Here is an 18,188-nt window from a genome sequence, read left to right as displayed (position 1 = left end):
CAGGGTATTGTTTTTCCCCGCCAGACAAGTGGCTCAAAGGAACATGCCAGTCTGGTGAGCCAAATGTCACATCCAGTAGGCCTCATGACACAGATGCCGTGAGCCAGTGCCCCCGATTGATGGTGTAATAAATTGCAATCTGGTTGTCTGTTTGGATGAGAACAATTTGGTGAAATAGCCGATCTCTGAGCATTCCAGATCGCCCAGAGCTCCAGGAGATTGATCTGAAGATTCGTTTCCTGGGAAGACCAAGCTTCTTGCGCGTTTAGCCCATCTACATGAGCTCCCCATCCCAGGAGAGATGCATCAGTCATGAGCACTTTGAGGAAGTTGGAATGGAAGTCCCAGAGTCAAACTGGATGAAATGGTCCACCACTGAAGGGATGACATCATCTACACTCCCCATAGCCTGATACCACTGAGAAGCCAGGGTCCATTGAGCTGATCTCATATGAAGTCATGTCATGGGTGTAACGTACACCGTGGAAACCATGTGGCCCAACAATCTCAAGATCTGCCAAGCTGTGACCTGCTGAGAGGCTCGAACCTTGGATGCAAGTGCGACTAAATTGTCCACTCTCATGTCCAGGAGGTAGGCTTGAACCATCTGAGTATTGAGCAGGGCTCCAATGAACTCCAATCACTGGACAGGGTGAAAATGGGATTTGGGATAGTTTAAAATGAACTCTAGTAGCTCGAGCACCCGAACAGTCAACCGCATGGACTCCTCAGCTCTGTCCGAAGAGGTGCTCTTCACCAGCCAGTCGTCGAGATACAAGAACACATGGCCTCCCAGTCTGCTTAGTGATGCTACAACTACCGCTACACATTTGGTGAAGATCCTGGGAGCTGACAAGGCCAAAATGCAACACATGGTACTGAAAGTGATGAGATCCCAGTAAAAACTGATGATACTTCCGGTGGGCTGGAAGTATCAGAATATAAGTATAAGCATCTTAGTCCAGAGAGCATAGGCAATCATTTTTCTGAATCATTGGGAAAAGGGTGCCCAGGGAAATTATCCTGAACTTTTTAACCTCCTCCCGAGCGGCAACTCGTCTGGGATGGACACTTTTACTGTGGCTATGCTCTGCTGGAGCCAGTCAAAAGCTCATTCCTTGCTTTGCCGAGGGAGAAGCTGGGGACTTATGAGCAAGCTGTTGACGGGAACGAGCACGCTGGGGTTGAACCTGAGTAGGCTGGTGAGCTGAACAGTTGTACCTATGCCTAGGATAGTAGTAGGAACTCCTCCTTGGTTTGCCAAAAGTCCTCCTAGCTGAGCAGGTTGATGCAGAAGGTGCCCGACGGGAGAGACAAGAAATGGTATCAGTGTATTTTTTTGATTTGGTCAGCGACCTCCTCAACCTTCTCTTCAAAAAGGATATCCCCCGGCAAGGGGCATCTGCCAACCTCTGCTGAACAGAATGTTCCAAGTCAGAAACACACAGCCATGAGAGTCTGCGCATTGATATACTGTACTTAACACCATCTCCCAAACTGTCACCCCCTCCATCTGTCGCATCCTTAACCTCTCTCTCTCCACTACAACTGTCCCTGACACCTTCAAGCACGCCATAGTCACACTTCTCCTAAAAAAACCATCACTTGACCCTACCTGCCCCTCCAACTACCGCCCCATCTCTCTCCTACCCTTCCTCTCCAAAATACTTGAGCGCGCCGTTCACAGTCGCTGCCTTGATTTTCTCTCCTCTCATGCCATCCTCTATCCAATCCGGTTTTCGCCCTCTACATTCGACAGAAACAGCACTCTCTAAAGTCTGCAACAACCTGCTCCTCACCAAATCCAGAGGCCACTATTCCATCCTCATCCTCCTCGATCTATCCGCGGCGTTTGACACTGTCAATCATGATTTACTTCTTGCCACACTGTCCTCTTTTGGGTTCCAAGGTTCTGTCCTCTCCTGGTTCTCCTCTTATCTCTCCCACCGCACCTTCAGGGTTCACTCTCATGGATCTTCCTCCACTCCCATCCCACTATCTGTTGGAGTTCCCCAGGGATCTGTCCTTGGACCCCTTCTCTTCTCAATCTACACCTCTTCCCTAGGCTCACTGATCTCATCTCATGGTTTTCAGTATCATCTTTATGCTGATGACACCCAGCTATATCTCTCCACACCAGACATCACCGCGGAGACCCAGGCCAAGGTATCGGCCTGCTTATCCGACATTGCTGCCTGGATGTCCAACCGCCACCTGAAGCTGAACATGTCCAAAACCGAGCTCCTCGTCTTTCCACTTCTCCTCTTCCTCCACTCTCTATCTCAGTTGATAACACCCTCATCCTCCCCGTCCCATCTGCCCGCAACCTCGGAGTCATCTTCGACTCCTCCCTCTCCTTCTCTGCGCATATCCAACAGACTGCCAAAACCTGTCGCTTCTTCCTCTTCAACATCAGCAAAATTCGCCCTTTCCTTTCTGAGCACACCACACGAACTCTCGTCCACGCTCTCATTACCTCTCGCCTTGACTACTGCAACTTACTCCTCACCGGCCTCCCACTTAGCCATCTATCTACTACTACTACTGCGTACCCCCCTTCAATCCGTTCAGAACGCTGCCGCACGTCTTATATTCCGCCAGAACCGATATACTCATATCACCCCTCTCCTCAAGTCACTTCACTGGCTTCCGATCAGTTACCGCATACAATTCAAGCTTCTCCTCCTTACCTACAAATGCACCCGGTCTGCAGCTCCTCACTACCTCTCTACCCTCATCTCCCCCTATGTTCCCACCCGTAACCTCCGTTCACAGGACAAATCCCTCCTTTCTGTACCCTTCTCCACCACTGCCAACTCCAGGCTCCGCTCATTCTGCCTTGCCTCACCCTATGCCTGGAACAATCTTCCTCAACCCCTACGCCAAGCCCCCTCCCTACCCATCTTCAAATCTCTGCTTAAAACTCACCTCTTCAATGCTGCTTTCGGCACCTAACCTTTCGAGAAATATAGTATTTCTCTACACTTGTCTTTTAGATTGTACACCTGTCTTTTAAATTGTAAGCTCCTTGAGCAGGGACTGTCCTTCCATGTTAAATTGTACAGCGCTGCGTAACCCTAGTAGCGCTTTAGAAATGTTAAGTAGTAGCAGCTGTCGAGGAAGGCAGTGGGGCCGGTACAGGCGACGAGCTCAGAATCTGCCTGGGGCACGGAGGCAGTACCGGGCTGTCCGGAGCAGAGCGCACCGACCCCTCTTGTATGGAGGGCGAGCGATCCTCCTGGCGTCGACGCTTGGCGGGTGCCGAATCCTTCGGCGTCCCGGAGCTCTCGGTACTGTGACAGGAAGGTGACCGATGACGATGCCTCTTTGCCTTCGCGTGAAGCACGTCACCGGAACCTCCCGGTACCGAAGAGGAGGACGTTGAATCCAAACGCCTCCTCGGGGCCGGGTCCGAAACAGGTCAATCCCGAGGGGTCTGTACCGCAGGAGCCCTCGAGGCAGGTGGAGACCTACTCGAGGGCTCACCACTACCAGCAGGGGAATGGACAGCCCTCACCTGCACTCCTGATGACGATGCACCCTCCGACGACATCGATACCTCCGATGACCTCAGTATTGCGGGCGTCGAAGTATCGGACAAGGCTCCACTGAGCCAATCTCGCTGCCTGGGTCCCCTTCTTCAACAGAAGACAGAGAGTGCAGGCTTGGGGACAATGACCAGCCCCCAGACACTGAAGACACGAAACGTGCCTATCAGTGAGTGAAATCGTCCAGCTGCACCGCATGCACTTCTTGCAGCCGCTGGCAGGCTTCGATGACATGAGCGGAAAAATCACGCTGGTGAAATCAAAATTCGCGATGATGCCAAAAGAGAGCACCAAAAATAGAGAAAAACCCATACGGGCAGCCGAAAAAGCCGCTTCCGACAACTAAAGAAAACTTAACAGGAGAAAACTTCAGAATAGAGGAAAAGTTTTTGTTTTGTTTTTTTAAACAAGAACACAACGGACTAAATTCTGACACGTTCCAAAAGGAAAAAAGCGGCGAAAAATGCGCAAGGGTTCTCCTTGAGGCACAGAATGACCGTAAACATCCGTCTTGAGCCGCGGAAAAAAGAAGACTGAGGAACACACTCTCGTGCGGGCGGGAAGGCGGTCGCGCATGCGAGGGCTAGCAAATGTTTGTTGCTAGGAAGATCTCCGATCTGGGGCTGCCGTCGGACGTCACCCACATGTGAGAACAAGCCGCCTGCTTGTCCTCAGAGAACTGCCTTTTAGAACAAGAGTTTTTGGCTGTTTAGTTTCTACCTCTAGAAAAGGTTTCAGTTTAAAACTATGGGGAAAATGCCTATTTCTAGAGAAAAATTCAGTTTAAAACTATGGGGAAAGGGTTTGTACACTATGGCAACTAGTTAATGATGCTTGCTTTTCTCTCTCTTTTTATTCCCCCCTTAATACTAAACTAGGTCCTGCTTGCTTTTCCCTCTCTCTCTTTTTATTCCCCCTTAATACTAAACTAGATCCTGCAGTGCTTGCTATATTCTATTAATGCTGTGGTACAAAGTTTCTAAAACTAAGTGGAAAAGACTATAGAGATTTCCGAAGGCATCCCCATTGTGTTGGAGGAAGTGTGGGCAGAAGGGTACAATGGGTCATCTCTGGTGGTCTTGCTTTAAGGCTCAGGCTTTCTGGAAAGCAATTCAACACAGACTCTAGAGTTGGCTCTCTAAGCCTATAAAGTGGTCACCTGAATTTTTTCTTTTTCCTAAAAAACCTCCTGGCCTTACTACATCCCAGTCCTCATTGGTTTGCCATGCTATGTCAGCCGCTAGGGTCACTCTGGCCGCTCATTGGAAGTCTCCTCAGGTTCCTTCTTTGGTAAAATGGTTAAATAAGCTGTGGTACATTTGTGAAATGGAGAGGCTTTTGGCCATACGTCGCAAAACTCTGTCCAAGTGGGAAGCTATTTGGGAACCCTTTGTGTCACATTGTTCATGTTGAGAATCTGTGGTTGGAAGGTGGTGGGGGGGAGGTATCAAGTAAAATCTTGTTACAAATCTTAGGAGTATTTTGTAAGCTAACTCTCTAGTTTTGAGAGGTTAATACATTGTTTATTTGTTTCTGCTTGAAATTGCAGTTATACCTGAGTTGTATTTGCCTATGTTTCTTTTATTTGTTTGTTACATTTGTATCCCACATTTTCCCACCTATTTGCAGGCTCAATGTGGCTTACATAGTACCGTAAAGGCGTTCGCCAATTCTGGTATGAACAAATACTGTAATGTTGTGCTAGAATACGGTTCGTGTTGTAACCGGGTACCTCTAGGTGCAGCCAAGGATAGAACAATCTCCTCCAGCCACAGGCTCCTGGTATAGTCAAGAAAACAAATGTCCACCAGCAACTTCAATTTTAAGGCTTTTATTCAATGCAGGTTTCTAGTACACCTGATACAGGTTCCAACAGCAGCATTCACCTTTAATCTTAAGCACATGTAAGCCACCTGAAAGTGTGTGGCAAATAGTCCCCTTCAAGCAGTAGGCTACCAGCACCTACCAGTATTCAATGCAGGCTCACAGTCAGCTTCAGTCTGGGCTCTTTATCCAGTGCACAATAAACAGTAATTCAATTCCCAAGACAAACAGTTCAATCAGTTCATCATCCCAGTTCAATCACAAAGCAGCCTTTACTTTCAGGAGGTTGAAATACTTTAGGGACTTCCTCACACCCAAGGGATTTCAGCCTGCTTCAGTACTTTAGGGACCTCTCTTGCCCAAGGATTTTCAGCCTGCAACTGCTTCTCTCCTCCTGAACTGAACTCTCGAGACTCCTTCCCACCTGCCTAATCAATCCCTGGCTTCTGCTCTCACAACCAATCATTCTCTTTCCATTAGCTTCCCCCACACCCATAGCAGCTGAGTTAAACATTAGACTAATGATGAGCTCCTGCACACAGAGTTTCCTATCTTTCTTTCCCCCTAGTGGCAGCCACTCTACACATCCTGCCAGCTTACACCCATGTCTTCCTCGATTGCAGCTAGGAGTCCAGTCCGGGTTCCTCATCTCACCCCCTGACTCCTTGCCTACAATGCCTTCTGGGACTTGTATTTCAGACTGAAACTGCCTTAAAGTCACATCCAGGATAGTTGGGTTATCACAGTGTGTACAGACACGTTAGGGAATCGTAGAGAGGAAGAGTTATTATATGTCCATTATGAGTTTTAGTTTTGTTGTGTTGCAGGGTACAGGCATTTAAGTTGGGTCAGTAGGGTATGCCTTTTTGAACAGGTTAGTTTTTAATGATTTCCGGAAGTTTAGGTGATCATAAGTTGTTTTCACGGCTTTTGGTAATGCGTTCCATAGCTCTGTGCTTATATAGGAAAAGCTGGATGCATAGGTTGATTTGTATTGGAGTCCTTTGCAGCTTGGGAAGTGGAGACTTAGGTATGTTCGTGTTGATCCTGTTGTGTTTCTGGTTGGTAGGTCTATGAGGTCTGTCATGTATCCTGGAGCTTCGCCATAGATAATTTTATGAACTCGGGTGCAGATTTTGAAAGCAATACGTTCTTTGATTGGGAGCCAGTGCAGTTTTTCTCAGAGGGGTTTGGCGCTTTCAAATCGCGTTTTTCCAAATATAAGCCTGGCTGCCGTATTTTGAGCAGTCTGAAGTTTCTTTATAATTTGTTCTTTGCATCCTGCATGAATTCCGTTGCAGTAGTCTACATTGCTTAGTACCACTGATTGTATCAAGTTGCGAAATGTTTTCCTCGGGAAGAATGGTTTCACGCGTTTGAGTTTCCACATTGAGTGGAGCATTTTCTTTGTTGTAGATTTCACTTGGTTCTCAAGTGTGAGGTTACGGTCGATTGTAACACCGAGAATTTTCAGCCTGTCTGAGATAGGGAGGGTATAATCTGGGGTGTTTATGTTTGTGGATTTGTTCGTATTGTATTGGGATGTGTCTTATTTGCCTCTGTAATGTCTCTCAAAACCTAATAAAGACTTCTACAAATTAAAAAAAAACAAACTTAAAACCGGGCAAACCAACTCTAAGGAAAATAAAGGAAAGGTAAAATAGGTTCCAACAAGAGCAGCTCAATTATAAAGACGAAAGACTAGCAGAAGGTACAAAAAAAATAGCTCTCTAAGACCGAGCGAATGAGGAGAGGGCAAGAAAAACACCTTCTCCTCATGCGGAAAAAGAAGAACTGAGGAGACAGCATTCTTGTGACTGGCAGGAAGGCATTCGCGCTCCACAAAGCTCTCATTTAGCTTTGGTAAATACCAGACCAGGGGACACAGATCGGCATCACTTATGACAACCAACTTGTGAGAATATAGAAGCCTGCTTGTCCTCGGAGAATAGCAGTTTGACAAACACGGTCTTAACTTACCTGATTTATAACTTCTATTTTCACTGAATATCAATTTGTTCTTTACCTTATCCACTTTTGCTCAGCTGTTGACAGCACTACCATAAACCACCTCCATCCTTACCTTATCAGTTGCTTGATCTAAAAATTCTTTTTCCCAGAACATATAGCCTGAGCTATTGGCACTATTGTGGCAGCCTGAGCTAGCTAAGACAGAAACACACACATGTATTGCACTTACTTGACAGCCTCTTTGATATTGATTGGAAGGCCAGTATACATATTTACAGGCTTCAGAAGCTGATTTATTCCATTTTTTCTAGTAGCGATCTGCTTTGCAATGTAGGCCTTCTTCCAGTATCCCTGTTCCTTCTCCTGAATGGATGCCACACTCAGTAAGTTAACAGTACCTTTTACTGCTTTAGGTTTCCAGTTAAAAATTTTCAATGAAGAAATACTGGAGTAAATTCTGTACCATATAAGGCTGCAAAAAATGTAAAGGAATCAGTCATTTAAAAAATAAAAAAAAAATGAGGAGAAACAAAAGCAAGAACAGAAGTTTCATCTCAGCTTTGTAACCTCTCTCCATCCCTATCCAACTCCTCCCTTCACTAAGCTCTGCCATGATATAACAGGTCTGTTAATAATTTAATAATGCACTCTTCCCCGATCTCTTAAGTGCCCTTTCCCAATGCTCTGCTGCATAGTTGTTCCTTGTACTATTTCTGCCTTTTCCTTCACTCCAAAGGATAAAAAGATCCCACCTTAATTTTAGACCACTGAAGCACAGCTCCATTGCTGCCCTCCTAAGGCTTATCTGCTGTACTAATCACCTTTTTACAGTCCATGCCACTTCAACTCAATGCTATTTCAAAGAGAAATAGACCATAATAAAAATGAGCAGTTGTGCAGTAGGGGCTGAAATCCAGAGCAGCACTGCAATAATGCTTTAGAGGCATACACATACAATATGCTTTTTAAAAAATATATTTATTGTTTAGTGATGCAGTTGGCAATTAAAACTAGCAAAAAAATGAATCTGCTGATTTTCCCTTCATTTGTGTATGGTTTTAATTAAATTGTTTTCTTAGTTACTCCCACTGATATGAACACTACGAAATCGAGGGATTTGCTGCAAGAGTTCATCAGAATTCCCATGCAGGTTTCACAAAAATATATACAGATATTCCTAACAATTTACTATGTACAGCTGTTAAACTAATTTAGGGTTGAAATTCTATATTTTCTTTGCTGGAAAGAAAGTTGCCTACCAGGTGTTCTAAGAGTAGGATACCAGTCCACACCATTAGTACAACTTATATTCCACATCATCCCGGCACAAATTCAATATTTTATTTATTTGTTACATTTATACCCCCCCATTTTCCCACCTTTTTGCAGGCTCAATGTGGCTTACAAAGTACCATAAAGGCATTTGCCATTACGGTTGATAACAAATAAAAGACTGTGTTGTAGACAAATGAGCTAGATGTGGTTCAGGTGTCACGGGGTCAAGGGGAATGAGGATAGTAAATTGTCCAGTACGATTGTTGGTTATGTTGTGTTGCTGGGTGTGGGGAGTTATGTTGGATCAGTGGGGTAGGCCTTTTTGAAGAGGTGGGTTTTTAATGATATCCTGAAGTTTAGATAGTCATGGATGGTTTTCATAGCATACGGGAGTCCATTCCATAGTTGTGAGCTTATGTAGGAGAAGCTGGATGCATAAGTTGTTTTGTATTTTAGCCCTTTGCAGTTTGGGTAATGTAGGTTTAGGTAAGATCGTGCTGATCTGAATCTGTTTCTAGTTGGTAGGTCTATGAGGTCTGTCATGTATCCTGGGACTACGCCGTAGATGATTTTATGGACCAAAGTGCAGATTTTGAAGATGATCCGTTCTTTGATTGGGAGCCAGATTAAACAACATATAAACAAACAAAAAAATAACAGCAAGATATATCATAAGCCTATAAATCCCATGCCCAGTGGGTATCATCACGGATGGAGTCCAGAGACACAACTGTTCTCTTCTACCCCTACAAGCTTGTCTGCACTCAGTTACTCTTTGATTACAGGAACATCAATTAGTGCTTAACAAAGATAAAATTGTGGCATGCTGAATTTCAGAGCAGTAATACTACTGTCGGTCCCTGTACACATGTTCGGAGCTTCCATCATTCCTGTTTCAAATTTTTGATATCTCGGAGTCATTCTGGACTCATCTTGATCTATTTTACCACACATTTCATCCTTAGCTAAAATTCGTTTTCTAAATTTTCGGAGATTAAGAACTATTCAGCACTCTTTTGACCAAAACCAATTGCATGCTCTCATATTATCCTTCTTCACATCTCACCTGGACTATTGCAACATCATCTATGCTGGATTACCTCAATCAACAAAAACGCATTCTTTGTCGTTTCCACTGATATGACCATACCACACCCTTACTTAAGCAATTCCATCGGTTACCAGTTCATCAGCACATCATTTATAAGATAGCTATCTTAATTTTGAAGGCTCTCAGGATCGGATCGCCTGAATTTCCTCCCTGATGATTCCATACTCTCCAGCACAGGTTCTGCGTTCAATAAACAATCATCGTTTGATTCTTCCAAGCCCAAAATTTGCACATTTAGAATTTACCAGAAACTGTGCTTTCTTCTTTTTGGCACCCCATGTTTGGAATAACCTCCCATTATCCCTCTGCAGTAACACATCATTAAAGCAGTTGAAATCAGAACTCAAAACCTATTTAATTTATAAAAGCATACAGATCTCCAGATAAATACTTTTTATTCCTCCTCTTTGCCTCCTTCCATTTTTATATGACTTCCCTTCATTCATGCCTCTCAATCTATTTGTATGCGTCCTGCATGGTATGAAAGTTTTACTTTTTGCACTTTCCTATCACAAAAATGGCATTCCTTTTCCATATATGTGCTGTAGTATGTAAACCACTTAGTTCTGCCTAGTCAAAGTGATATAGAAAGTACCTATAAACTATAGTCTGTGTCATATGTGCTCTACAGCATAGATTCGCAACACACAGTACACATACTTCAAGGGGTACACAGCTCGTGTTGAGAACTTATCAGGATTCCTGCCTTGCCTCCCTCCCACTGCCATCCACACTGTTATTGCTATTTCCCCAACTTACAGCAGTCGTACAGCCCCAATCTCCAAGCCCATGTTTCTGCATCTGCTGTGGTCCCCTGCCCCTCCCCCCAACCTCAACATTCTGTTCTGGAACAGGGGACAGGCAGAGCCGACAACTTGCACTTGAAAACTGGGGCAGCATGGTTGCTGTAAGTTGCAGTGCTGCAGCCGCTGTGACTTCTGCTCTGGAGAAGCAGCAGGGGAGGGGGGAGAACAGAAAGTGCATGGGAAAAGATAGATATTGGAAGAGTGCAGCGAGAAAAAAGTGAGACACTGGATGGAAGAGTGGTGCGAGAAACAGGGGAGACACTGGATAGAAGAGTGGGGCAAGAAAGCGGGGAGACGCTGGATGGAAGAGTGGGGCAAGGAAGAGGAGAGATGCTGGATGGAAGACTGGGACGAGGAAAAAAGGAAACAATGGTGGAACAATGGGAATGCTGGCTGGAAGTGGGGAGAGATGGAAGACCCTGGTTGGAACAGTGGAAAGAGAAAGAAGGGAAATGCTGAATGGAAGGGGAGACAAAGAGGGAAGACACTGGATAGATGGAAGGAAGAGAGAAAAAGGGGAAATTCTGGATGGAAAGGGAGAGACCAAGATGGATGGATGGGAGAAGAGGGAAATGCTAGGAGAGATAGAGGGAAGATACTGGATGGATGGAAGAGGGAGAGAAAGAGGGGAAATGCTGGATGGATGGGGAAAAAACAGGGGAAATTCTGAATAGAAGAGTGGGGAGAGAAACAGGGGAGACAATGAATGGATGGAAGAGTGGAAATAGAACGAAAGGTGCTGGATGTAAGAATGGGGAGAGAAAGAGGGGAAATGCCAGAAGAAAGAGGGAAAATTCTGGATGGAAGGGAAGACAATGCAATGTAATGTAATATGGTTCTTATATCCCACTAATTCCCAATCAATAAAGTTCAAAGCGGGTAACAAGGATAAAAGATAAGCAATACAGAGTATCGTAGTTAGGAAGTAATTATAAATTAACAAATACAAGGAGCAAGTAATGCAACATGTCATAAGTAGAATTCCAGATCAGTTACAGAAACAGTGACATATCATTAGAGAGAAACTTCTTAACTAAGTTTTCAGATCTTTACAAAAAGCAAGGTATGATGAAGAAACACAACGATCTGATGGCAAAGATAGCTGAAAATTAACAGCTTGATAATGAAGAGTCTTCTAAAATTTTCTTATATCGAATACCAGAGAATGATGATATGGATCTCTAGTCCTCAAGGTTCTGCTATCAGAAGGAAAATACATCAATCTGAGAAAATATTCCAGGGAAGAACCATCAAATGGGGAAAGGGGGAAATGCTGGACAGAAGCGGAAGAAAGAGGGAAGATGCTGGATGGATGAAGACAAACACAGAAGATGTAGAACGGAAGGATGTTGAGAGAAATAAGGGAAATGCTGGATGGAAGAGAGAAAGAAAGGAGAGAGAGAAAGAGGGGAAATGGATGGGTGACGGGAGTAACAAGGTAAAATTATGTATCATACCTGATAATTTTCTTTCCATTAATCATAGCTGATCAATCCATAGACTGGTGGGTTGTGTCCATCTACCAGCAGGTGGAGATAGAGAGCAATCCTTTTGCCTCCCTATATGTGGTCATGTGCTGCCGGAAACTCCTCAGTATGTCGATATCCAAGCTCCATCCGCAGGACTCAGCACTTAGAGAATTACACCCACGAAGGGACACTCTGCCCAGCTCACCACCGCCGAAACAGGGGAGGGGAATTAACCCAGCTCATCCCCACACAAGTGGGGGAGGGGAATCCGTCCAGCTCATCCCCGCGGAGCAGGGGAGGGACATCACACCCCGCCGATGCGGGGGGATCTGGCTTATCCTGCAACCGCAACCGCGGGAGGAGCTGACTGACCCTAACACCGCCGAAGCGGGAGGGGTACAAAGCTGCCCTACTGCCGCACGAAGCAGGAGGGAGCGCCGGCAGAATTTAAGTCTCAATCCAGCCCCGTAAAACGGAGGGGAGAGGAATGCAGCAGCTCACTGTAACACAAATTCGTCTCAACTCTTGAAGAATCCATTGAAAAACTTGAACACGAAGTCCTCCTGAACAGGAACTGAAGACTAAACTTGAACCTGAAATGCAACCAGAATATAACCAATACAGATATCTGGGAGGGGCTATGGATTGATCAGCTATGATTAATGGAAAGAAAATTATCAGGTATGATACATAATTTTACCTTCCATATCATCATGCTGATCAATCCATAGACTGGTGGGATGTACCGAATCAGTACTCACCCAGGGCGGGACATTGAAATCCCTGACCACAACACTGAAGCTCCAAACCGGGCCTCCGCCCGAGCAGCCACAGTCAAGCGGTAATGCCTGGAGAAGGTATGGGCCGAAGCCCAAGTTGCCGCCTTGCAAATCTCTTCCAAGGAGACGGACCCGGCCTCTGCCATCGAGGCCGCCTGAGCTCTAGTGGAGTGAGCCTTCAGCTGGATAGGCGGCACCTTCCCCGCGGCCACATAAGCCGCTGCAATGGCTTCCTTGACCCATCTTGCTACTGTAGGCTTAGCAGCCTGCAGACCCTTACGAGGACCTGCAAACAGGACAAACAGATGATCCGATTTCCGGAAATCATTGGTCACTTCCAAGTATCTGATGATGACACGTCTCACATCCAGATATTTGAGAGCAGAGTATTCCTCTGGGTAGTCCTCCCTACGAAAGGAAGGGAGACAGAGCTGCTGATTCACATGGAAGCGAGAAACAATCTTGGGCAGGAAGGAAGGCACTGTGCGAATAGTCACTCCTGCCTCAGTGAACTGCAGAAAAGGCTCTCTACATGAGAGCGCCTGGAGCTCGGAAACTCTTCTGGCTGAAGTGATAGCCACTAAAAAGACTGCTTTCAACGTCAGGTCTTTCAGAGATGCCCTCGACAAGGGTTCAAAAGGCGGCTTCTGCAATGCTCTTAGCACCAGGTTGAGATTCCACGCAGGCACCACTGAGTGCAGAGGAGGGCGCAGGTGATTAACTCCCTTGAGAAAGCGCACCACATCTGGCTGCGAAGCCAGGGAAACACCCTTCAGGCGGCCCCTGAAGCAAGTCAGAGCCGCTACCTGGACTTTAAGGGAACTGAGCGACAGGCCTTTCTCCAGACCTTCTTGCAGGAACGCCAACACTGAAGAAATTGGAGCAGTGAAGGGAGAAAGTGAGCCTGCTTCACACCACGCTGCAAAGATACGCCAAACCCTGGCGTAAGCAGTAGAAGTAGAGCGCTTCCTCGCTCTCAGCATAGTGGCGATGACCTTGTCTGAGAAGCCCTTCTTTCTCAGACGCTGCCACTCAATAGCCAGGCCGTAAGACCAAAGGGGGAGGGATCCTCCATCACCACGGGACCCTGATGTAACAGGCCCTGCTCCACTGGCAGCCGCAGAGGATCGTCGACAGAGCCTGATCAAGTCCGCATACCAGGGACGTCTGGGCCAGTCCGGACCCACCAGGATTATCCGGCCCGGATGCTTTGCCACCCGGTCTAGCACCCTGCCCAAAATGGGCCAGGGCGGGAACACATAGAGAAGCTCTTGTGTCGGCCACTGTTGGAGAAGAGCATCTACTCCCAGGGATCGAGGGTCCCGTCCTCTGCTGAAAAAGCGCGGCACTTGGCAATTGGCCGATGACGCCATCAGATCTAGGCTCGGCTGGCCCCAGCGCTTCGTGATGTCCAAGAACGCCTGAGCAGATAGCTGCCACTCTCCGGGATCCAAGGTATGGCGACTGAGAAAGTCCGCCTTGACATTCATGACTCCGGCAATGTGGGCCGCTGACAGCTGTTCCAGGTTCGCTTCCGCCCACTGGCATAGATTCATGGCCTCCTTGTCTAGAGGGGCGCTCTTGGTACCTCCCTGGCGGTTGACATAGGCCACAGCCGTGGCATTGTCCGACAGGACCCGTACTGGTTTCAATGCCAGTACCGGGATGAACTCCAAAAGCGCCAACCGAATGGCTCTGAGTTCCAGGAGGTTGATAGACCACTTTGCCTCTGCAGGAGACCAGAGCCCCTGCGCTGTCCTTCCCAAGCAGTGGGCTCCCCAGCCCGACAAAGAGGCGTCCGTCGTGACAATCCACTCCGGGGTCACCAGAGGCATTCCTGCAGACAACTTGTCTGTCTGCAGCCACCAGTTCAGCGCCTTGCGCACTGCTGGGTCCAAGGGAAGGCGCACAGCATAATCCTCAGACATCGGAGTCCAGCGCTGCAGCAGAGAGTGTTGTAGTGGTCTCATATGAGCCCTGGCCCAGGGCACTACTTCCATCGTGGCCGTCATAGAGCCCAACAGCTGCACATAGTCCCAAGACCGAAGAGGAGAGGCTACTAGGAACTGGTCCACCTGAGCCTGAAGCTTGACAATCCGATTGTCTGGCAGGAACACTCTGCCCACTTGGGTGTTGAATCGAACTCCCAGATACTCCAGGGACTGAGTCGGGCGCAGCTGGCTCTTCTCCCAGTTGATGATCCACCCCAGGGAGCTCAAAAGAGCAACCACCCGGTCCACAGCTTTGCCGCACTCTGCATAAGAGGGGGCTCGGATCAACCAGTCGTCCAGATAAGGATGGACTTGTACTCCTTCCTTTCGCAGGAAGGCCGCGATGACCACCATTACTTTGGAGAAGGTCCGCGGAGCAGTAGCCAACCCGAAAGGGAGGGCTCTGAACTGGAAGTGTCGGCCCAGGACTGCAAAACGCAGAAAGCGTTGATGAGGAGGCCAGATGGGAATATGCAGGTACGCTTCTTTGATGTCCAAGGAAGCCAAGAACTCTCCTGCCTTCACTGCCGCTATAACAGAGCGGAGAGTCTCCATGCGAAAGTGCCGCACTTTCAAGGCCTGATTGACCCCTTTGAGGTCGAGGATAGGCCGGACAGAACCTCCTTTCTTTGGTACCACAAAGTAAATGGAGTAACGTCCCTTGCCAGTCTGATTTTCTGGCACCGGAACGACCGCACCCAGGCGGATCAGGTTGTCCAAGGTCTGCTGCACTGCCACAGCTTTGACCGGAGACTTGCAGGGAGAGAGTACAAACCCGTCTCTTAAGGGTCGGCAGAACTCTAACTTGTAGCCGTCTCTGATGACTTCCAGCACCCAAGAATCTGAAGTTACTTTGGTCCACTCGCCCAGAAACGAGGACAGGCGTCCTCCAATCTGCACTGGGCCATGGACCAGGACCCCGTCATTGGGTACGAGACCCTGGGGGAGGACTGGAGGGCGTACCTCCGGGACGGCGGTCTCTGCGAAAGGAATGCTGCTTGGGGAGAAGTTCCTTTTGAAGGGAGAGGGGGCAGAGGAGCCCGACTTGCCCGGGCGGTACCGACGGGCTTCTTGAAACCGTCCTCTGGAGATACCGGGGCGAGCACTGGCCCGAGCCCTGACCTCTGGTAACCTCTTGCCCTTAGACGTGCCGAGATCGGTCACGATTTTATCCAGCTCGACCCCAAAGAGCAGCTTGCCTTTAAAAGGCAACTTAGCCAGGCGGGACTTAGAGGCGTGGTCCGCAGACCAATGTTTCAGCCAAAGCCAGCGCCGCGCAGAGACTGTCTGAGCCATGCCTTTAGCCGAGGCTCTCAAGACATCATACAGTAAGTCTGCCAAATAAGCCAAGCCCGATTCCAGGGCCGGCCAGCCAGCCCTCAAGGAAGGATCTGAGGGGGAAGCCTGCTGTACCATCATCAGGCACGCCCTGGCCACATAGGAGCTGCAAACTGAGGCCTGCAAACTTAAGGCAGCCGCCTCGAAGGACGACCTTAAAGCCGCTTCCAATCTTCTGTCTTGGGCGTCCTTTAGGGCCGTGCCACCTTCCACCGGCAACGCCGTCTTCTTAGTCACCGCAGTGATTAAAGAATCCATGGTAGGCCAAAGAAAGGCCTCACGTTCACTTTCAGGCAAAGGATAGAGGCGGGACATAGCCCTAGCCACTTTGAGGCTCGCTTCCGGGACATCCCATTGAGCCGAAATTAAGGTGTGCATGGCATCATGCACGTGGAAGGTTCTAGGCGGGCGCTTCGTCTCCAGCATAATGGCAGAGCCAACAGGGGCTGAGGGAGAGACGTCCTCTGGCGAGGAAATCTTCAAAATGCTCATGGCCTGCAGTAACAGGTTGGGCAAATCCTCTGAGCGAAAGATCCGTGCTGCAGAGGGGTCATCCGCTCCATCCGAGCGGGCATCCGTCTCCTCCAAGGAATCCCCAAAGGACCGTTGGGAGAACTCAGATACGCTGCCCTCATCTACATCAGAGGAAACAGCGTCCTCTAAGGCCTGGGAATCCACCCGAGGGCGTTTACTTCCGGGGGCCTCAACCCCGTTATCGGACAAGGGAGAAGGGGCAGCATTTTGCATAAGGAAAGCCTGATGCAGCAGCAAAATAAACTCGGGGGAGAAACCCCCCAGACTGTGTATTTCAGCAGCCTGGGCCACAGCCCTAGACGCACCCTCAACCGGCGCTCGCAAGAGCGGGGGAGCAACATGCTGCGCATCCAAGATGGCGTCCGGCGCGACACTCCGCGAAGGAGCCGCGCGGGAAGAACGGCGCTTAACTTTAGCCGCTTTTTTGCCGTCGCCCAAATCAAGGGCGGCCATGGCATGAACGTCTCCCAGCTCAAGGGCGGCCCAAGATGAAGCCGTCCGAGCAGAGTGGCCGGCCAAGATGGCGGAGGCGAGCAGCAGGGGATGGGCGTTTATGGCGGGAAAAACCGCCGCGCCGGAGGAAGACCCGGGACACTGACCGGCCTCCAAACTGACACCCAACAAGGGCGAATCAGACTTTAAAACCCCCGCATCCCCGCTAGAAGCGCACACGCGGTCCGGGGAGCGATTCTTCGTGCCCTCGCCCTCCGACGCCATAGGCCACGTGGAGATCAATCGGGGAACCCCCTGCCCGCTATAAAAAGGTAAAAATTACCTGCTTCTCGCTCCGAGCTGTAACGACCTGGTGTCCCAGTGAGTAGCTGCAATAAACGTTTAAATAAACGTCGAAATAAACGCCCTTAAGGATGTCAAAATTTTTTTTTTTAACGGAGCCAGCGGGAGGGGGGAGAAAAGGAGGGACCTGGCGCCACCAGGTTTGCACTTGCTCAAGAAGAGCCCTCAACCCCAGGCACTCAACAAAACCTAAAAATTAGGCTTGGAGGCCTAGCCAGAGCTGCTGCTGTGTGTGACCACCACCTGCTGAGATAGAGAACATACTGGGGAGTTTCCGGCAGCACATGACCACATATAGGGAGGCAAAAGGATTGCTCTCTATCTCCACCTGCTGGTAGATGGACACAACCCACCAGTCTATGGATTGATCAGCAGGATGATATGGAAGGGAAAGATGCTGGATAGAAGGATGTTAAAAGAAAGAGGGGAGATTCTGGACAGATGAGGAAGGCAAAGAGGGAAAGATGCTGGATAAAGAGGGAAAGAGGATAGTTAATGAAAAACTAGAAAATAAGAGGAAGGGGATTAAGAGAACCAGGATAAGGGAAAGAGACGGAAAGCTGTAGGTAGATGCAGTAAAAGGAGGAAAATTGAAGACTGAATAGTAAGAATGAATTAAATCTACACAGAGGAATAATAAATTGAAGAAAGTTGAAAGGAAAAGGAGGGAAGAGAAAAATAGCACAAAGTTAAAAGATGGAGGAAGACAGAAACCAGACTTCGAACAACACAATTAGAAAAACAAAG

The 18,188-nt window shown here is 48.1% G+C and overlaps 1 protein-coding gene across 1 annotated transcript in view; it reads right to left on the bottom strand.

The window, feature by feature from the left end:
* The window catches only part of LOC115459014 (F-box only protein 15-like), a gene marked incomplete at its 3' end in the record, with an annotated part of 142,680 nt that overhangs the window by 84,806 nt on the left and 39,686 nt on the right, over positions 1–18,188 (bottom strand). The window contains exon 3 of the mRNA XM_030188873.1: positions 7,573–7,815. Within this exon, the coding sequence (XP_030044733.1) occupies positions 7,573–7,815 (243 nt within the window). The remainder of the gene's footprint in view (positions 1–7,572; positions 7,816–18,188) is intronic.

This window comes from Microcaecilia unicolor, unplaced genomic scaffold, assembly GCF_901765095.1.
Source record: "Microcaecilia unicolor unplaced genomic scaffold, aMicUni1.1, whole genome shotgun sequence".
NCBI classification, from domain to species: Eukaryota; Metazoa; Chordata; class Amphibia; order Gymnophiona; family Siphonopidae; genus Microcaecilia; species Microcaecilia unicolor.
The sequence above is the reverse complement of the archived record's forward strand: the minus strand, read 5'-3'. Positions and strand labels throughout refer to the sequence as shown.